At 42.0% G+C, this 20,643-nt stretch overlaps 3 protein-coding genes across 8 annotated transcripts in view; 2 read left to right on the top strand and 1 right to left on the bottom strand.

Moving 5' to 3' along the window:
* The window catches only part of abcf1 (ATP-binding cassette, sub-family F (GCN20), member 1), a 20,696-nt gene extending 13,224 nt beyond the window's left edge, over positions 1 to 7,472 (top strand). For both annotated transcript variants that reach the window (XM_086281086.1, XM_086281087.1), the window contains 14 exons: positions 273 to 358; positions 452 to 591; positions 1,007 to 1,155; positions 1,231 to 1,314; positions 1,774 to 1,898; positions 2,022 to 2,134; positions 2,432 to 2,606; positions 4,226 to 4,300; positions 4,658 to 4,728; positions 4,813 to 4,845; positions 6,054 to 6,222; positions 6,314 to 6,378; positions 6,461 to 6,533; positions 7,119 to 7,472. In XM_086281086.1, the coding sequence (XP_086137212.1) occupies positions 273 to 358; positions 452 to 591; positions 1,007 to 1,155; positions 1,231 to 1,314; positions 1,774 to 1,898; positions 2,022 to 2,134; positions 2,432 to 2,606; positions 4,226 to 4,300; positions 4,658 to 4,728; positions 4,813 to 4,845; positions 6,054 to 6,222; positions 6,314 to 6,378; positions 6,461 to 6,533; positions 7,119 to 7,285 (1,525 nt within the window). In that variant the 3' untranslated portion in view covers positions 7,286 to 7,472. The remainder of the gene's footprint in view (positions 1 to 272; positions 359 to 451; positions 592 to 1,006; positions 1,156 to 1,230; positions 1,315 to 1,773; positions 1,899 to 2,021; positions 2,135 to 2,431; positions 2,607 to 4,225; positions 4,301 to 4,657; positions 4,729 to 4,812; positions 4,846 to 6,053; positions 6,223 to 6,313; positions 6,379 to 6,460; positions 6,534 to 7,118) is intronic.
* On the bottom strand, positions 7,468 to 10,648 carry mrps18b (mitochondrial ribosomal protein S18B). Of its 3 annotated transcripts, none has more exons than XM_086281093.1 (7): positions 10,150 to 10,648; positions 9,503 to 9,671; positions 9,323 to 9,420; positions 9,163 to 9,231; positions 8,570 to 8,636; positions 8,425 to 8,484; positions 7,468 to 7,771 (listed from the first exon to the last, which is right to left on the bottom strand). In XM_086281093.1, exons 1-7 carry the CDS (start codon positions 10,228 to 10,230, stop codon positions 7,575 to 7,577), a joined length of 741 nt encoding a protein of 246 aa, XP_086137219.1. In that variant the 5' UTR covers positions 10,231 to 10,648; the 3' UTR covers positions 7,468 to 7,574. The 3 variants fall into 3 exon arrangements, with proteins under 3 accessions (XP_086137219.1, XP_086137220.1, XP_086137217.1); XM_086281094.1 differs by lacking the exon at positions 10,150 to 10,648 and adding an exon at positions 9,976 to 10,127 and having other exon boundaries at positions 7,468 to 7,754; XM_086281091.1 differs by lacking the exon at positions 10,150 to 10,648 and adding an exon at positions 9,976 to 10,125.
* ppp1r10 (protein phosphatase 1, regulatory subunit 10) lies at positions 10,485 to 20,643 on the top strand. Of its 3 annotated transcripts, none has more exons than XM_086281088.1 (19): positions 10,485 to 10,790; positions 10,963 to 11,034; positions 14,363 to 14,472; positions 14,574 to 14,660; positions 15,110 to 15,245; positions 15,324 to 15,375; positions 15,462 to 15,551; positions 15,631 to 15,756; positions 16,099 to 16,207; positions 16,343 to 16,446; positions 16,542 to 16,669; positions 16,968 to 17,124; positions 17,248 to 17,391; positions 17,500 to 17,746; positions 18,105 to 18,180; positions 18,289 to 18,495; positions 18,632 to 18,761; positions 18,878 to 19,240; positions 19,430 to 20,643. In XM_086281088.1, exons 2-19 carry the CDS (start codon positions 11,020 to 11,022, stop codon positions 19,588 to 19,590), a joined length of 2,442 nt encoding a protein of 813 aa, XP_086137214.1. In that variant the 5' UTR covers positions 10,485 to 10,790; positions 10,963 to 11,019; the 3' UTR covers positions 19,591 to 20,643. The 3 variants fall into 3 exon arrangements, with proteins under 3 accessions (XP_086137214.1, XP_086137216.1, XP_086137215.1); XM_086281089.1 differs by having other exon boundaries at positions 10,486 to 10,790; positions 10,963 to 11,244; positions 19,430 to 20,642; XM_086281090.1 differs by lacking the exon at positions 10,963 to 11,034 and having other exon boundaries at positions 19,430 to 20,642.

Here is a 20,643-nt window from a genome sequence, read left to right as displayed (position 1 = left end):
AGAAGAGCGCAGTCCTGGGAACAGCTAAGATACTGAACAGGACCCTCAAACTCCCAGGCCTCTGGTAGAGGACCTGAGCTTGGAGGACAGACCGCCTGCAGGGGCGAGAGAGGAATGTTTTTAATATACATGTGTGCTTCAATGTTTGGTTTTTTGTTTATAGCACTACTTGGTTTCTTCAGCATGGGCTCAAACACCAGGACGTATGTAAATCACACCAGGCACTTTGAATCAGAAATAATCTGATTTCTCGTGTTCATTTTTTCTTTCAGAAAAGGAAAGACCACTCTACTGAAGCATATAGCTAATAGAGCTCTCAGTATTCCTCCTAACATTGATGTGCTGCTGTGTGAACAGGGTAGGTGATAAGTCCCTCTTGTGCTCTGTCGTTTTTCTGCTGTGTGCCCTTTGTTATCACCCATTGACTCTGTGGAATGCTTTTGTTTGTTAGAGGTGGTCGCTGATGACACGCCAGCAGTTCAGGCGGTGCTGAAGGCGGACACTCGCCGCCTGAAGCTTCTGGAAGAGGAGAAACGGCTCCAGGCTCGTCTGGAAAAGGGAGAGGATAGTGTAGCTGAGAGGCTGGATAAGGTTGGTGTCCATGTGCACTACCAGACCTGATACAGTATACAGCTTATGAACATAGTCCTGCTGCCATATTTAACAAATTAATAAAGGCTTCCTAATTTATGGTGGCTATGAGTTAACCTTCAACTTTAAATGCATTAACAGTAAGTTATACAGCAGTGTGAGCAGAGACACCCTCGGGCATGCCACGTAAAGTGTATTTCAGTACTTTCATCGCTGAGCCAGAGGCTCCGTTTCAGCATTAGGTAGAGATGTAACGTTTGAAAAACCATCCAGCAGTAAAATAATTCCTCACAATGTTCTGGCAGACGGTGCTTCCCTTGTCGACAGCCTTCCCATTAATAATGGACCCACATTAAGAGTCCTTTGGTGATCTTTGCTGGCCTGTATGCTGATTATCTGACTTTTCTCTCCACAGGTCTATGAAGAGTTGAGGGCAATAGGAGCTGCAGCAGCTGAGGCCAAGGCGAGAAGGATATTGGCTGGTCTGTCATTCACTCCTGAGATGCAGAACAGACCCACCAAGAGGTTTTCTGGAGGGTGGAGAATGAGAGTTTCCCTGGCCAGGTGCGCTGCAGCAAACATCCTCAGTGGAACTGGTATAGCATCAACCTGTCTCAACCTTAACGTCTGTGCCCACAGAGCCCTGTTCATGGAGCCCACTTTACTGATGTTGGATGAACCCACCAACCACTTGGATCTGAATGCTGTTATCTGGCTTAACAAGTACGAGTCATCTTTCTAACCAATAACAGCTCATTTAAATTTCTAACTGGTTCTCATGAAACATGTTAGCCTACTTCTCACAGTGAAAGAGACTCAAGTCTCTAATTATGGTGCAGTTCCATACACTTTCCAACTGGTATTGTTGGAACCAGTGGTGCTGGAAAGAACTTTTTCTGTCTCTGATTTCAGCGAATTAAATGACATTTAACCATTATTATTATGATAATTTTGGACAAGTAGGTCTTATCTTAATTATTAACTCGTTTAAATTTGGTTCGTGTGAAAAATGAATGACACAACATTGCCATGATTTGTTGTTAATTTATTGAAATTGCTGTACAGAAGAAAACGTCACATTTTTCTTTCCTACAGTCTACAGCTTCCATCAGCTATGAAAGTAGCTTCAGTCTTAGTAATGTGACTCATTTGTTGTTCTTGACTGTTCTTTCCCACCTGCAGCTACCTTCAAGGCTGGAAGAAGACTCTCCTCATAGTTTCCCATGACCAGAGTTTCCTTGACGATGTGTGCACAGATATCGTCCACTTGGACAACCAGAAACTTTACTATTACAGAGGGAACTATTGTAAGTGACAACGTGTCATCGCTAGTCACTAATTACTTGCAGAGAGAGAAGTTTGTGCGAAACTATGTGATTTAGTTAAAGACATTAGGACCGCTTTACCTCAGTTCTTCCTCATTTTTTAAGTGACCTTCAAGAAGATGTACGTGCAGAAGCAGAAAGAACTGCAGAAACAGTACGACAAACAGGAGAAGAAACTCAAGGAGCTGAAGGCTGGTGGCAAGTCTACCAAACAGGCTGTGAGTATGGCTTTCTCTTCACTCAAGTACACCTGAGCACCAAATCAACTAGTTACAAAAATACTGTCTTCTCAACCAGGAGAAGAAGGATTTAAAATTTAAACAAAATCCAACCGTTTAGGCTGTCAGGGGAACCCGTCTATGATCAGCTGATCACTCTGTTGCAGTTAATGCTGCTGTAATATGCCTGCAAGGTCTAGACTCGGCAAAATATTTCTTAATTTCCAGGTGACACTTTTATCCGTCTGTTGTGAGGCTAGTGTCCCTGCTGACATCACTTACGTTGTTCCATTTCAGGAGAAACAGACTAAGGACGCCCTGACCAGAAAGCAGCTAAAAGGCAAGAAGAAGGGAGGTCAGGAGGAGGAGAGCAATGAGGCCACAGAGCTGCTGAAAAGACCCAAAGAGTACACCGTAAAGTTCACCTTCCCCAACCCACCTCCTCTCTCACCACCCATACTGGGACTGCATAGTAAGAACATGTGCACCTGCTCCGAGCGTTCAGTCTACTCTCTCTGATTCCCAGCTGTACAGGAAATGTTTCAGGACAAGCGACATGTGAATATCTCAAATATGAAACCGAGCTTGCTGTGCTCTGGGCACCCACAAACCAAATTTCTTTTCTATTTTCTTTTTAAAGCCTTTAAGTAAGAACAAAAAGAGAGTTCTTAGTCCAAGCTGTGTCCCAGATGTCACACCGGCACTTTTGTTAACATGCAGCGTAGATGGACATCATTTATTTGAGTCATTTTTTTATCAGCATTTATTAAAAAACAATGTTGTTTTTGTGCATAACAAAAAGCTCACACTTGTGCAGTCAAAATGTAAACTAACGCTGAGCATAATAACAAAGACAGATTTCACAGCTGCTCTGTTCCCAACTTCTACTGCGTGACCGACAGCCTGGAGTTTGAAGTCTGCTTCGTAACCATGTCTCTGAACAGGTGCCATTTATGGCCCTTATACACACACAATACGGTAATATTACGTTGAAGCACAGTACGTATCACTCCGCGAGGCTCTGGACTACGGTAGCCGTAATGCTCCAACAATCCATCAGGCGGTGCGGCTTCGTAGTTTAGTCGAACTAAAAAAATTTTGAGCGCCGTGTAGCACAGAAAATTGGTTTGCAGTCAGTAAGCACAACCAGAACTCATACATAAGGCGCGCTGTGGATTTTTGAGAAAATGAAAGGATTTTAGTGTAAGCATATAGTCCGAAAATACGGTATACGAGTTTTGTAAGGTGGTTTGTTTCGGGGCAGGAGGCTGGGATTCAGCACACAGTTTCACACACTCTTCATTTGCACTTTATGGCGCTGTTGTAAAGGGTGAAAATACTGGTAGTGCTCCAACCTTTAGTCGGGACACTTTCCCAACATTCTCTACAGAATACATTATTCTGCTGCTCGTCTGACACTCCAAATAAGAGTAATAATAATTATGACCAGCTCCTCTTTGATAGCTGCCGTGCCCATCTTGTGCTGCCTGCAGGTGAAGCGATGGGGGAGGAGGGGGAGTTGTGTTCAGTGAAGGCGAGGCAGAGTAACGCTGTGTAGAGACAAAAGTGGACGAAAGAGAGGCAAACCTGCGGCTCCACAAGTATAATTATAACGTAACATAGACTATGTCGATATAAAGGATATTGTCACAACTTATATCTCGTATAAAAATATATCGATATATTTAAAAACTCGATATATTGCCCAGCCCTGCTGGCACACTTCATTCATATTCACATCTCCCCCCCTCCTCCCCTACTGAGCATGTGCTTCTTTCATTTTTTAATTCAAACCTAAACAATACACTTCATCTACTTACTTCTCCAGTGTAGTGAGTGGATGGAAACACTGTGTTACTCTTTCCTGTGACAGGTCAGCTCCTGTGATCCTGGTTCTGTCCGTGGGTCCTAACAGTGTATAAATATCAACATAAAGCAGTTAACAAGTGGAGTCTGTGTGTGTTCAGTAAATACTTTAAATGATGCCATCTTTAGGACAGAAAAGCCATAATGTAGAAGATTTCCTGTGGCTTGTTTAATAATGTAACAGTCATTTCATCTTGTTGATGAAAACATTTGTGCCACCTGCAGGTGTAGACTTTGGCTATGAGGGTCAGAAGCTGCTGTTCAGAAATGTGGACTTTGGTATTGACATGGAATCGAGGAGTAAGTATTCGGCTTCATAAGAACACTTTCAGTAAGTAATCGGGTACTTTTTAGCCTCTCATCTACACGTAAATGTCATTTTAGGTAACGGAAAACAAAGCTTTTGAAAAACTCCTTCCAGGGTAACGACTTTGACATCGAAGACGTTGAGATTTTGTCTTGCGTCTTTCTGTTTTATCCAGATTGTATTCCATGTTATTGCTTGTAGGCTTGCGAGACACATTTCTATACAGGAAGGATTACATCACCACCTGGTACCCAGCATCTTCTAAACTAAATGTGGAGGCGCTGCTCACTGTGTTGTTGTGAATGAGATGCTGTAATGTATCACATTTTATTCCTCTCTTCCTGCTGTAGTTTGTATAGTTGGACCCAACGGTGTTGGAAAGAGTACCCTGCTGTTACTGCTTACTGGCAAATTAAATCCTGTAAGGCTGGAGACGTAAAGCTGTAATATTCAAATTTACAAAAACTTACAATCTGCTGACTTAACAGGATGTTTCACTTTTCAGACTAAAGGTGAGATGAGGAAGAATCATCGGCTGGTGAGTAACTTCCTACTGATTCTTTAAGGGTTTTACTTTTAACAGTTGCAACCATTTTGATGCATAGTTCCCCACTTTCAGCAGCTCAGATGTAACTGGACGATCTCTCCCGTACTCTGGCTGTTAGCCGTCTTACTCTGCTGTCTTCCTGACCTGCACACAGGCACAGCAGATGGCTGCCCCTCCCTGAGCCTGGTCCTGGAGTTTTTCCCTCCCTCTATTGATGCTTACAGAGGGGTTTCTCTCTAATATTGTAGGGTTTTTAGCCTAATATTTAAAAGTCGATGTACAAACAGTTTATTGAGATCTTTCTTCTACAAGTGTCTTTGGATGTTGGCTGTCTTTTGTTCTATTCGCTGTGAAGGTGATCCCACATGGTTTAACTGATAATGTTCCACTGTCTGGCTTTGCTTCACTGCACTGACATATTATATTTGGGATCATTGTCGTGCTAAAAACTGAAGCAGTGGCCAATTAGACCCTTTCTGGTTTTACATATCGATGGTCAACCCACTTATGTGTTCTGTAGGTTTTGACACAGCCTGAAATTATGACCGAGCCGCCACCACGTTTTACAAATGACTCTAGACATTCACTATTTACCTCTCTGCTGACTTCGTCCATCTGTGTCGATGATGATTTGAATCGAAAATTGGATTCATCACTATATAAGATCAGCTCCCACTGATTTTCAGTTCCGTTTTGGTGGGATTTGTCATACCTTGGTCTTCCTCTGTGGTTGAGAACTCATCCTTACGAATGGCTTTGTGACAGCTACATTTTCTAATGAGGGTCTTGTTTTATCCTCCATTTGTCAGATTTCCTCCATTTCTGCACAGAGTGTGAAAAAGCAGCCAACATAAAAAAAAAAAAGCTTTTCAAAAAGACAAAAAAAGGAGGTGTGGCTGAAGACTTTTGCACGATAGTGCTTTTAGTAGCTTTTCACTGGAATTCAGATCAGCTTTGTGGTACAGTGCCATTTATGAGACACCAGACAATCAGACTAATGAGGCTGGAAAACATGAAAGAGGCTGGAAAGTTGAGAAAAACTGTTCGCACAGATGAAACCAAGGTTAACTTTGCTGCTCTCAGTTTGTAGACCACAAAACTTGCCTTCTGTTTTACTAGGAAACACTGAAGCTACAGCCGATGTGGAAATCTGGAATACTGTTTTCACCAGCTAACATGTAGGTTTTTTCTGTGTGCAGAAAGTGGGCTTCTTTAACCAGCAGTATGCAGATCAGCTTAACATGGAGGAAACGGCCACAGAGTACTTGATGAGGAACTTCAATCTTCCCTACCAGGATGGCAGGAAGTGCCTGGGACGTTTTGGCCTCGAGAGCCACGCCCACACCATTCAGATCTCCAAACTCTCTGGTATAAACATAAACTGGTGAACGAGAATGTTTATTGTACTATCTTGTGAAGGAAATATTTTCTAATAGTGTCTGGATTTTGTCTTCATCAGGTGGTCAGAAAGCCAGAGTAGTGTTTGCTGAACTGGCCTGTCGTCAGCCTGACGTACTGATCTTGGTAAGCATTGTTCGGTCTTTTGCTCTTCCTCGTGATGAACACTTTCTACTGTCTTGTTGATTAATCGCTTCTCGTCTCACAGGACGAACCTACCAACAATTTGGACATTGAGTCAATCGATGCTTTATCAGAGGCCATCAATGAATACAAAGGAGGTGAGACTGGCTGCTTGGTCAGTTCAGTAGGGACGACTATTCTAACTGCTTAAGTGCTCACATAATTCACACATCTATTTCAAATGCTTGAAGTAATGTGCTAGATGGAAAGCACTACTGTGGAACAATTAAGAAATTCTTTATTTATCCCATATTTGGGAAATATTTTTATTTTAAATACTTTTAAATGACTCCATCCCTCTGTTTACTCCTGGCTTGGGCAGAACCTTTCGAAATGATATGGCTGTGCCTGCCTTTATTAGGACCGCCTCCTAGCAGACGCACCCATATCAATGTGAAGTTATCACACTCACAGTTATGTGCCCACACTGTCACCGTGTGGACGTTCAGAATAATTATATACATGGAAAAGTAATTGCAACTGTTTCTTCACCAGCACCAAAGTCGTAAATGAAAAAGTAGGGACTTCTGCAGCATCGTGGAGTAGGCAGCTAGGGGTACATGTAGACGCGCTGCTAAAATATAATATTTGTACTCAAAAGAATGAGTGAGCTTTGGTTTTATCAATAAATCTTTAGACTCCAGTGTGTATCGGAGCATTAACATCTTGACTTTCTCGTCCAGCTGTGATTATCGTGAGTCACGATGCACGGCTCATCACAGAGACACAGTGCCAGCTCTGGGTGGTGGAGGACTGTACCATCAACCAGATTGATGGAGACTTTGATGACTACAAGCGGGAGGTGCTGGAAGCCTTGGGAGAGACTGTGGTCAGCAAGGCCAATCCCTGATCAGAGCTGATGCCAGGGCACACACCTGCTGAGCCCTCCAGTGTGTGTGAGCACACATAATATGGATCTTCCTCTGGACTGTAACATCTTTATGGGGTTGAAGTTGCACAGATACTGGATTATAAATATGTAGGTGATAAAATGTCTTGAATTATAATCTGCTTAAATAAAACAGGAAGTGATTCAATTTTTCATTGTGGTTTATTGTACAGCTTTGTGCACCTGCAGAACAAACATCACAGGGGCTAAAAACAAACTCATTTTTGCAACAGCATGATCAGCGCCTCGCTCACTTTAAGTAAGCTTTATATGTCTTTTTGACTTTAGCCACTTCATTCTCATCAGGAAGTATTTCCCCATACCATGTATACCAGTTGTCACCTAAAGTTAAGGATGAGGGTGGTGGTGTGGAGCCCACAGCATCATGGGAATTGGAGTAGTCCTCCCCTGAAAATTCCACATATGGAATCTGAAAAGGAAGCAAGCCTAGAAGAGAAGAGTGTTTTTAAAATGATGTCTTTGTTCTCTCATCAGTAGCTGTAACTTAAATGGTAAATGGTCTGTGTTTGTAAAGCGCTTTACACTATACACAATCATCCACACAATCACACACTGGTGATGGCAGCTACATTGTAGCCACAGCCACCCTGGGGCGCACTGACAGACACTGGCGCCACCGGCCCCTCTGACCACCACCAGTAGGCAACGGGTGAAGTGTCTTGCCCAAGGACACAACGACCGAGACTGTCGGAGCCAGGGCTCGAACCGGCAACCTTCCGATTACAAGGCGAACTCCCAACTCTTGAGCCACAATCGCCCGCTTGACACGACTTACCACTCGTGTCATTTCATTTTATTTCTAACAGCAAATAAAACTACATTTGAGGTCATAGTTCTTAACTTGTAGCCTGAAACTATACTTTAAGACTGAGCCAGTTACCTAGCATGTAGCTAAGCTGGAAGTTAGACAAATTAAATGGGTTGCACAGAAGATGGTAGTTGTTGCACTAGAAAAGATTAGTGCAAGAAGGTGTGCTTATTTAAAAAGGTGCTATAAATGCACTATAAAGTGCAGTATAAGTGTTATAAAGTGCTCTGGTGGAGATGAGTGGCAGCTAAGGCTATCACGATTCACCTACCGTGATCTTGTGCTGTGTCAACTGCCTCATTTAGCTTCTTCTGCTGTTTCATACACACACCTGAAGGCGGCAGAACCATCAGAACATGAGTGGAACATCCTGCTGCATTAATACACTTCCTAACATTGGTGGTATTACAACTTGCCAGTTCGAGTGGAATCCAACACCATTCCAGTGTGGGGACTAATGAATTGCTGCAACAACTTGACATTCTGCAAGAAAAATAAATTGCAGCTTACCAACAAATGATAGACTTTTTACACGTGAAGAGCTGGAGAGGACCATAGCAGAGTAACAGCGCAGCCACGGGACCAGTATCTACTCCTTTGTATGAGGAGGACCACTGCCCTACAAAATGACCTCCAGCAGGCTGCTGCTGTGCAGGGTTATGACCAAACTGTCATAAAGACGCTCTGATCATTCATTACTGAGAGAAGTAGCTGACAAGATGTTCTCATTCTGCTTTGTTCTTTTCATTAGTGTCAAAAAAATGAAAGTACTGATCTGCAGACAAATCAGACATGCAATTTATTTTTGCCAACCACGTGATGTATAAGAAAACTACAGCTGATACTGGCCTGTCGCTGATACGCGCCAAGATAAAAACTTCACATCATAAGAACAATATTATTTATTTAAAAAAATTAAATCTGGCCCAAAAGCTCCGGCTCAATACAGAAAACTTCAATATTCTCCAAGTCCTTAGTTGGTGTGTGTGAGACCAACATAGTAACCCACCTGATGGTGAATGATGATGTTTGGATCACGACAAATTGGGCAGGGGTTTCCACATATCTTGTCACCTCTCTAGAGACAGAAGTGCCCTGGTTATTTTGACAATCTTAACATAAGTGATCTGTGGTTAAAAAACAACAACAACAAACAACTGAAATATTACAATGCAAGTCTTGCGAGTCTTCTGAGGGGGGATGCCTCCTTTGTGGTTCCTCCTGTAGTCAGCCCACACTGGACTGCTTCCATACCTTTCAATATACTCTGTCAGGGTAAGGAAAAGCAATGAGATCACAAAATGTGGACAGAAGGCAACACGTCTGTCGAGGTACCTACGGACACTTACCTTCACTCTCCAGGTAATCCCAGGGCCTGTCCTTGTAGCGGGCTAAAGCCTCAGTAGCCTGAGCAACAGCCTCGTCCTGAAGCGATGCTGCTTTGCAGTACGAGTGTCTGGGATGTATAAATGGAGACAAAGAAAGACATGTCCTTGCAGGTAGCCTCTGTAGACGGGACTGAAAGCACAAGAAATGACCTCATCACACCATAAAACATCAAAACGTCCTTTTCATAAATGTAGCCTAAAGCCATTTGAGAACTTTGAAAAACTGTTTAGAGTCTAATTCTAAATAACTTGTATATCAACCCCAGTTCAATCAAATGAAGTGTCACTGAGCTGTAAACCCCTCCACCCCCAGGCAGGAGCAGCGTGATATAGATCTATACTGGAGCACACACCAACTAAAGACCAGCTAAACCACTATCGTGATGAAAAACATATCAATTAGTGTTTTCATTTAATTATTATGCCTCACTTACAAACAGATATCTGATATCCGTAGGACCAATGTCTATGTGGTAGAAAAACCACAGCACTAACAAAAGCGGTACAACACAACAAGGCAGCATCCAGCGTTTTCCCCGCACTTAATATTCGACCATACATGTAATGTGTTAGTCAGCACGTCACATCGTTTTAATGAAATATAATACCTGATACTGACGTACTGAATACGAAATTAAAGGCGACACACGACATAAAAACGTCGCGATGTACTTCATGGAGGTAGCCATTTTCAGATCCTACCCGGGTTAGAGGTAAAAGGTGAAAGGTTAAGTTGCTTCTCAAGTATATAATCTAAATCTAAATCATTTCGGTAATAAATCAATCTTAGTTGATGCAAAACTCAATCCTGCCATTTTCATTTCAATTAGTTGAATAAAGACGATTATTTTAAAAATGACGCGTTCCCGTTAGCACAAACATGTGACATTATAGCACGTGACAAACAAAAAGACTAGTCGCCATTTTGAAGGAATATTGTTTACTAAATTTAAATATCTAAGAATCAGTAAAACTGGGGTTTGTCGATAAAATATGTTGATGTAGTTTTGTCTGATTCGAATTATACAAAAATTTAACGCATTAATGGCGATTACGAGGAGTAATTCAAAATTAGATTTCCAACAATGTGAGATGCGCCATATTGTCCTTGATTGGCAAAGAACGACCGTTATCCTCCATTTTGTTTCAACGAAAACGTAAAAAAAACGTTTCCGTTGACGTTAAAAACGTCACGTAGTATAAAAGGTAAATCCCTCCTACACGCGCTTATTCCTGGATTTGGTCAAAGGTAAGTCAAGTCAGAAAAACAGAGGGGCTTATTTTCGACGCATTGTTCAGCTCTTAATGCGAAATTACTGCTGAGTGTATAAAACAAAACATTCAAGGACGTTGATGTTGATGATGGATGGGAATTTTGTAAACAAATGAAATTAAATGTGCGCTTTCTGTGTGTTTTTCAGGTATGAATTTGCTTTCCCGAAGACTGAGCCGTCGAGGACTTTGAACAACTCAAATTCATGTTTTTTCTTCAAGTAATGGACATTTGATTACTATTTTTGCCTCCAGTTTGTTCCTGAAGGAAAGGCTAGCATTTAGCTATCACAGCCCCACCCACAAGAAGTTTTTCAGTTGAAATTAAAACCATGAAGGTTGAAGACATAAAATTATTTAAATAGGATCTATAAGTGCCTTAAAAGCACACTATAATATTCCCGAGACGCTGAGGATCTATATTATCAATAGTAAGTTGATTTTGAAGTTGAATTGAAATTCCTCAAATGAAATTAGTCGTAGACAATAGGCTACCTAGCGGTAGCTGGCTAGCAGGCACCGTATGTTAGCTTGGTTCTTAGCAAATAATTTGAGCATAGCCTTGTAGTATGAGCTCACACAGGAACGTGGACGGAAGCAAAATGCTCCGTTTCTTCGTGTGTGAGACGGAATTGAGTAATTATACAAATAAAGATATAACTGGAAAATTCGTAAAATAACCATAAGCAATCTGTTCATAAAGATTGCCGTAGGCACAGAAGGGAACTTTCCAGATCATGAAGCCGGACTTTTTGCCTGCCAGATTTTGTTTTGTAGGGGCTGATCCACGGAACGAACACCCACCGCAATCTATACATAAAGATTGCGTTAGTTTGAGGATTGTGGACATTTTGTGAAGCACTGTATGTGTGTGTGTGTATGCGTGTGTGTTTAAATGACGATAATTATAGCACAGGGAGTTCACGAAAAGCCTAAACCAGGTACTCGGCAATCTGAGGATAAAGATTGCAAGATGACCGGGGAGCAAACAGGATTGACAAATATGGTGGACTAGTTGCGATTTGCTTTTTGTCCTCGGGACAGCTCCGAGGGCTAGCCGTGTTTTCCTCGGAACTACATTTGGAGTATTTGGCAAACGGCTGTGCAGATCAAGTATAGACTCATACGCCATCGCATTGTCTGACTTTGATACGCATATGGTGCTCGCTGTGTTATTCCATCAGTACTGTCTCCGCTGTGACAGCGATTGTTTGTGAAGGAGCTGGGTTGTCGCCGAAGTGGTTAACAGAGGGAGTGCTCTGATTAGCAGGCAGCCTCCTCCTCCCTCCCCTTCGTCAAGCAGCTGAGAGCAGGAGCAGGCCTGCCCTCTGCTGTGACAGATTTCAGGTTAAGAAGCAGCCTTTTATAGGCTGCTTCAGTTGCCCTTATATAACAGAGGGCGTTTTACACTGTTGCTCGATTTCTTCTGAGGCTTCTTGATTGAATATATTCAATTTGCCGTCTGTTGAGTAACCATGAACGATACAGTGACGATATATTTGTTCCAAGCATAGAAAGCCATACATTTGTTTTACATAAGGTATTGGTGATGTGTAGTAACACCACAGTATGTCTATGCAAAACTGCTTCTCCTCCTGAACCAGCAACCAGGGTCATGTATAACCACTGATTGTGTGTATATGTGTAACAATTGTGACATTTACAGGATTTGAGTTATTTGCAGTGTTGTGGAGGTCTGAGACTATATAAAACTTCTACTACAACAGTTACGCGGGTAAGACCTAACTGATTCCTCACATCATGACATTTCCATAAATTGGCAAAATGTTTCATTACGAAATGCATTGAAAGAAAATAAAGTGCATGCTTATTATAAAGGTCAGTTCGAGCAGTTATATTATGAATCATTTGAGGGTTATTCAGATTAACACAATAATAATCTAAAACACTGGAGCATTCAAATGTGCTTGAGTGTTCACTGTTTGTGTTTGGCTCATATTGCACTTTTCAAAGATGAAAAGTAAGTAAACACCCAACACCTTTAAACTTTACAGTCACTTTAATTTGTGACAGCTTCATGTGATGTTTAACAGGTGTTTCCATTTAAAATGTGTTGTTACTACAGAGAGTGCAGTGCCAATGTGCAAAAACTAACCTATAGGTGGCAGTAAGTGGCTAGACTTGTGCCTTCTGGCTGGGATAACTGTCAGTTATCTCATTAAAACAGAATAATCCAGTACAGAGAAACTGACACTATGATCACATGACCACAGGTGAAGATTAACAAACTAATGTCACAGTTTCCAAGCATTTCATTCTTCATACAGTTCTTTTTAATCATATTTTATTTTTTCATTGCATATAATCTTTGTACCATTCACCTTTTCATTAGATGTCATAATTAATTAATGACAGTAGATTTTGTTTGTATAAAGTATTTGTTTGTTTTCTCTTTTTCTTACAAAGTTATATTTTTTGCACAAATGAATATGACTGTGATAGATGTATGTTATTAAAAACAAACACTGATAAGTCATATTCAGCATTACTTAAAAGTATTCTCTTTGGATATTTTGAACTATTTTATATAGCTGTGATACATAAGTGGAAATGTATGATGAAATAAGCATATGAAATCCAAGGTAAATAGATTTTCAATATTCTTTTTTATTTTAGTAGTGAAATATTGAAATAAATAAAAACGATTAATGGCAGGTGTGAAGCTTTGTACATGAACTTTATAAATGTGCATAGTTGTCTGCGTTGCTCCTGCTTCTTTAATTGTAGCTTGAAATGGAATAAACAGGGTTTCCTCGCACACAAAATGAAAGCATTATGGCAATGTGCTGTCCTGCAAGTGAAAGTCCCAGAGAGCAGACCCCCTGTGGTACTGAAGAGCAAGTAGCAGTGACCCGGCCTGGTCACTACTTTACTGCAGCTGGTACTCCAAACACCTCAAGTACAAGACAGCACAGCACATATAACCTTTATGGCTATATGGCTGCAAGAAAATGCTACTGACTGTCTGTACTTGGTGATTTGTGTTTCAGATTGTGTTTCTACACACACACACACACGCATATACACACACATTTAAATGATTTCTTAGATAGTTGGTCATAGAGGCCTCCTTTGGTGCAGTACAGTGGATATAATAGGGCCTTGTTGGCGTATGGTGGCACGTGTGTTCTTGGTGGAATGTCCTTGAACAGGTTGGTGCTGTCATCCTCTGAGCTGCTGTAGGACCGGTTTCAAAGTGGAATCTGAATGTGTTAGTGGTTGTTGGCTGACTCTGCTGTAACTTTGTTGTTCTGACACATTTTAAGGGATCTGATTAATACAGTTGTCAATGTGTGTCCCTGAGAAGCGCGTGTGTGTGTGGGGTGGGTGCTTGTAGTCTTAGTCAAAAGTCTAAAAGACAGTCTGGTTGGAATTCTGTTGGACGGTGCCCTGTTTTTCTATCTGGCAGACAAATAGCCCACACTTGATGTGATACTTATTACGACAGACAAAACATCTCCATATAACACAAATGTAATACAGCTGTGTGATGTAGATGAGTGTATTTAATATAGTATTGTGTTTTAGGGTATGGCAGGGCGACCAGTAGACCCAAGAGAGATTTTGAAAGGTGTGGAGGCTCTGCTGGGCAAGGATGGAGAGCTCCGCAGTCTGGAAGGAGTCCCAAAAGTGTTTAGGTAAAGAACTGAATTGAAATGTGAATATGCACTCACTGTGAACAACACCTTTAGTTCAGGACTTTAACTCAATGATTTCTAAACACCTTTTCCCAATGCAGCCTGATGAAAGCTTCAACTAAGATGGTCAGTAGATGTATGTACCTGAACATCCTGCTGCAGACGAAATCCCACGATGTTCTTAACAGGTATGCTGGAAATCACATCCTGTGGTCACGTTTCTATTCTGTTACTCTCATTCACTGGACTTGATAAAAGCATGACAGCTGTTAACTTTCAGTTCAAGTCACACTTTTTTTTTTTGACTTCTTATATTTTTCATCCAAACACATTCAAGCACCCTGCCCCGAGGCGCCACCACGCTGTCGATGTTTGCATATGTACTGTGTCAGCATACACATCCCTGTTTGTAGCATGACTAGAGCTGTGTGAAGTTGTTTTAGTACTTTCTGGAGTGTAGGTTTAAAATTGGGGTGGGAGGTTTATAGAACAATTGTGTGTTTGTGTAATTTACCCAACTGTTATTTTTAATTATTTGTCCCAGTAAAATAGTGTTGTGGCAAAACCTGCTGGTTATTCAATTTCTGTCTATCCTTGCATGCCGTCTCTATAATTTGTTGTTCGCTCTTTCACTTAGGTTTATCAGAGTTGGTGGCTACAAGCTGCTTAATGCCTGGCTCACCTACTCCAAAACCACCAACAACTCTCCTCTACTTCAACTTATCCTGCTAACACTGCAGAAGTTGCCCCTTAAAGTCGATCACCTAAAACAGGTATTTTTTTATTGTTGTGTTTATAGTTGTAATCTATAGAGAAACAATAACATCTAACCTGCTTTTAATCTGTCCCAGAACAATACTGCCAAGTTGGTGAAGCAGCTGAGCAAGAGTGCGGAGACTGAGGGTGAGTTAGTTTTACATTAGAAATGAAACCTCTTAAATATAGGCAGCAGTGTATTTTCAATTTATTGTGTTGTCTTTTGTTTGTAGAATTGAGGAAATTGGCTGCTGTGCTTGTGGATGGCTGGATGGCTACAATCCGCTCCCAAAGTGTCTCAGCCAGTACCACCTCTCCTGCAGGTACAGATCTACTTTTCTTTTTGGCATCAAAGTATCCTGTAGGCATCAGATTTAAAGACTTTCTATATGTCTTTTATAGATAAGAAAAAGAAGAAAGAGGAGACTAAGGTGCCTGTGCGTGACTTGAAGGAAAAAGGTGGAGATGAGGAGAAGAAGGACAAACCCAAAGCTCATGCACCCAGCCACACTAAGATTCGCTCCATAGGTAAAGGTGGAGAGCTGTTTGGCTCTTTCTCCAATAGTGTGTCTTGTCTGTCTCTTTGTCTTTCTTTGCCTCCCTCTGCTTTTGTCGTTTCCCTCACCAACTTTGCCCCTCCTTGAGCCTGGCTCGCCTAAGGGAAACTTCCTGTTAAAAGGGAGTTTATTCTTACCACTGTTGCCAAATGATTGCTCATAAATGTCTGTGTTATTGTTGGGGTTCTTTCTAAAACTGGGTTTCCTTACAATATAAAGCACCTTAAGGGGACTGTTGTTCTGAAGTTGTAGTAAATAAATAAAATGGAATTGTTTAAGTTCTTTGTGAGCATCAGTGTTTTATGTTACTTAGGACTGGAAATCGGAGACCCTCCCAACCCAGCCCCTCCTAAGAAGACGCCAGCTGCCCCACAGCTGGGTAGCAAGTACAACATCAAGCCTCCAGTCCTCAAACGACACAGGTATTGCACCTCCACAACAGCCTGTTCTGTGAGCAAAGCATCATAGTCTTGTAGCTTTCTCACAGGTGCCCTCAGGTGGTACTAACACTGCAGTACTGACATTTTTCTTCTTGTGTTCATTTTTTTCATCTACAGCTCTGGCTCAGGAGATGCTCCACCTCAGGAGAAAAAGTATAAACCTCTAAATACACCCTCCAATTCCGCCAAGGAGATCAAAGTCAAAATCATTCCCGCACAACGTGAGTTCACATATACCCACCGAAGAACTTTTGCTCTTAAATACAAGGACATGATGGTGACGTATCAGTAATCTTGTTTTCTTTTCTTCCTGCAGCAATGGAGTGCACTGGCTTCCTAGATGCTCTGAACTCTGCCCCAGTTCCCGGGATCAAGATCAAGAAAAAGAAACCCAGTGCTAACGCTACAGCTAGTACCAAGGTGGTCTCCCCCACAACTAACAAGGTAGTGATGGATCTCAGGACAGTCTGACCTCAGATTTTATTTAAGATTTTGTTTCCTTGTTGTTGTTGTTCTTAATTAATTTAGTAATTTTGTCATTTTTAAAATTATTGTTGTGTTTTATGTAAATATCCCCAGAATTAATCTTTTTGCTTGACAGAAAATTATAGACATTGTTTTGCTGTATTTCTGTTAATTTGTATAGAATTCTTTAGTCTGTTGTTGTGTGAGACACAGAAACTGCACAGAATCGTTGGTTTTTCTCACCAGATACTCACCACTGTTGCCTTGTCTCCTTTAGGCAAGCCCATTCGACAGCAAACCTGTATATTCTGCATCTTCTACAAAACCAGCATCTCCAGAAAGTGCTGCTTCCAGCACTCTTGCAGATGAAAACCAGGAACCTGAGCAGCCTGGGACCCCTGTTCCCTCTGAGGACCCAGAGCCCTCTGACAATGGTTAGTTCTTGAAGATGATGATGAGGATGATGATTTGTAATGAGCACATGTTGCCTCCAGGGTGTTTTCTTGTTTTGTTGGAAACGAGCATAAAATGTTTTCCTTGTTGGGTCTTGTTTACAGGCGAGAAACCAAATGCACTGGCAGAGCCACGTGGAGAAGAAGAAAGCTTGACCAAGAAAGGCAAGAAGAAGAAGACGGTTCACTGGGCTGAAGAGGAGCAGCTCAAACACTATTTTTACTTTGATCTGGACGAGACAGAAAGAGGTAAAGCTGGAGGGTTCAAATACCAAAGTGTTTGAGTTGACTTTTTACAGTTGGTCTGTAAATCATCAAAAAACAACAACTATTAATGCTATTATACTTAATTCACAGTCAATGTCAACAAAATTAAGGACTTCGGTGAGGCGGCAAAACGAGAGCTAATGATGGACCGGCAGACATTTGAAATGGCTCGTCGGCTTTCCCATGATACCATGGAAGAAAGAGTCCCCTGGACACCCCCAAGACCCCTGACGCTGGCTGGCAGTCTTGTTACTTCAGGTGCAAACAGCACAGAGAAACTCACCCAAAGAGACCGTGAAATGGGCATCCTGCAAGAGATCTTTCTCAGCAAAGAGAGGTAGGGCATATGTATCCGTGGTGGTTAGTAAGTGCATTTTTCCAGGATCAAGCTGTGCATTACAGATGCCAAAATGTAGAAGAAGACATTTCAACCGTATGTGTGCTGCTACGCCCTCAGTTGTGTGCCTGAGATTACAATTTCAAGCATCATTTACATACATTTCTTCATATTAGTAGCTTTGGTCTTGCTTTGTATGGGCATCCGCCATTGTTGTGGTCTGAGAGAAAATGAGGAAAAGCCACTTTAGGCCACTCTAAGAAACGAGTCTTACCATGTTCATACCAAAAAGTTAAATTGTCCTGTTATTAAAACCAGAATTTGGTGTTTACAGTGTTCTTTCCTTTCTCATCATCAGTGTGCCTGACAGTCCACACGAACCAGATCCAGAGCCGTATGAACCCATGCCCCCCCGTCTCATCCCACTCGATGAGGTTGGCTCACTAAACACACACACGCTCTACAATTCTATTTCTTGTCATTTACATATTCTACATGTGTACCACCAGCCTACTAAGCTCTCAGTCTGATTTCCAATCCAGGACTCGTCAATGCAGGATGACGGCTACGTAGAACCTATGGACACGACGTCACAACCAGGCTCTGGCGAGAGCGCCAAGCTGCCGCCTGTCTTGGCCAATCTCATTGGTAACCTGAACAACAGTTCCCGCAGCCCACCAGCCTCCAACATTGTCAGCAGCACTGTGCCTCCCTCTGTCAATATACAGGAGCTGCTGACATCCATAATGGTAAATACAGGACAATCATCACAAAGTAGCATCTTTTCTAATTATGGAAGTTTTTGTAAAATATCTCTGCACTTGGTTTAAGTTTTCTTTTTGTTGTTACTGGCCAGTGTAACTAATGACAACTGTCTATCATCAGGGGCCCTCTGGTAACCAGTCTACTGAAGAGTTGATAAAGCAACCAGACTTCTCAGATAAAATTAAACAGCTGCTGGGCTCCCTCCAGCAGACTCAGAATCAGAACCAGAACCAGAGTGGACCTCCACCAGGTGAATTAACTGAATTCATTTTCACCTTTAACTGTTAAATTAAATTGTTATATTAAATATGTTACCGTAGGGTCGTGTCCGTCTGTTTCTTACTTCTTCTTTTTCTTCCTCTGCAGTCAACCAGGGTCTGCTGGGACATGGTCCAGGCATGAACAGCATGAACACCATGCACATGCAGATGCCCATGAATGGTGGCTACCCGCCCAACAGTTCACCCGGTGGTCCTCGGTTTAACCACCCCCCGCCCCCTCACAACCACGGACCACCTTTCAGTGGCGGTGGAGGCCCACGCATGATGGGACCACCGCCAGGTCAGGGGAGAGGAGACGGCAACTACTGGGGAGATGACTCGATGAGAGGAGGGCCCCACAGAGGGGGGCACTTTCACCGAGGAGGCCGTGGTCGGGGAGGAGGAGACCCAGGATTTAGAGGCAGAGGGCGAGGAGGTCCCAGAGGAGGAGGACACAACAATATGAATGGTACCTTATTTTCAAGTCTTATTTTAAATGTGTTTGCAAAGTTTGCAGACTGTGCAGAAGCATTTAGAGTATGTTTCACTCAAATGTACTGAATACAAGTGTCATATAGTAGTAACCAATTTGCTGCTCTCACCTTCTTTGTTTCACATACTTCACCCTTAAATCTATAATGCTGTTTTCTCCTGGCAGACATGTCCAAGAGGCCTGTTTGTCGTCACTTCATGATGAAAGGAAGCTGCAGGTATGAGGGCAGCTGTGCTTTCTACCACCCTGGTGTTAATGGACCACCACTGCCCCCCAAATACCCCGCTAACAACCAACATAATCAGCACCCACAGCATGGCCACTAGCTGATGTTGCCATCAGCCCGGGAATAACTGAAAGACACTAGAGTAGCCGTTAACGGCGATCCAATTAATGCAGACGTCTGTCTTTAGACAATTATGGAAAGACCAGGATGATCTGTCCTGAACAGTAAGCTTGCTGCTGGTAACTGAAGAGTCTGTGACAGAACAAGAAGAGAGAAGACAAGAGATTGTAAATGAATGACTGGAAGGCTGTGAGATGATCACTGATGTGACTTTGTTTTTATCGTGTTCATTTTTAACAGTGAGATTGGGCTACCATGTGTCCCCACTACGTCTGAATTGCTGCAGCTTGGTGCCTGTCTGCTTTGTCACTTTCCAAATCATTAACAGAGTTGGCCAAATGAAAACGTCCAACTCAGCACACCACTTCGTTTCCTCCTTATAGTGTTGCTCTCTAGTTTTGTTGCACCATCAGTAAGATTTGTACAGAAGAATTGGAAATGTTTTCCCTTCCTGCATGAGACAAAACTTTAGAAAAACCAGCTGAACTTCATCTATGATTTTTGAAAACTGGGCCTGTAAAGAAACATAACACTTAAACCGCCTGAGTTTGCCTACCCCTGAGAAAACTGCTGCTATGAACTCTGCTGATCTGAGTAGATCCTTTGCTTTGCTTTTGCTTTTCTCCGAGAGCAGTGTGTCATATGTAAGCGCGTGGTGGGGCAATCACAACATGCTATGCTATTGTCAGAAGAGCCGCTGCCTGTCACCTCTGTACTCGTCTAAATCCAGGAGGGGTTTGTGTTGTCAGTGTTAAAGATGGGAACGATGAGTCCCTCTGTGGGTCGCCTATATTATGTGTTTTCTGTGAAAACAGTCATTTGTGTCTCTTGTGGGACTGTAAGAGGTTTTTTTTGGTTTGTTTTTGTTTTTTAACTTTTCACCCTCTACATTTTTTTTTATATAAATTTGACAGTGTGCTTCAGGATTTTTTTTGGTTTTGTTGTCATTTTTTTTTTTGTGAAGGTATGAACTGTATGAATAAATTCATACATTCATTTTCAGTTGAATTCTTTTGTACACAGTGTATTAAAT

This window comes from Aulonocara sp. 'chitande type north' Nkhata Bay, linkage group LG22 (assembly GCF_057382095.1).
Source record: "Aulonocara sp. 'chitande type north' Nkhata Bay isolate Kocher_YH1m ecotype deep benthic linkage group LG22, A_spYH_male_GT1.1, whole genome shotgun sequence".
NCBI lineage: Eukaryota > Metazoa > Chordata > Actinopteri > Cichliformes > Cichlidae > Aulonocara > Aulonocara sp. 'chitande type north' Nkhata Bay.
This window is presented reverse-complemented; position numbering and strand designations above follow the sequence as displayed.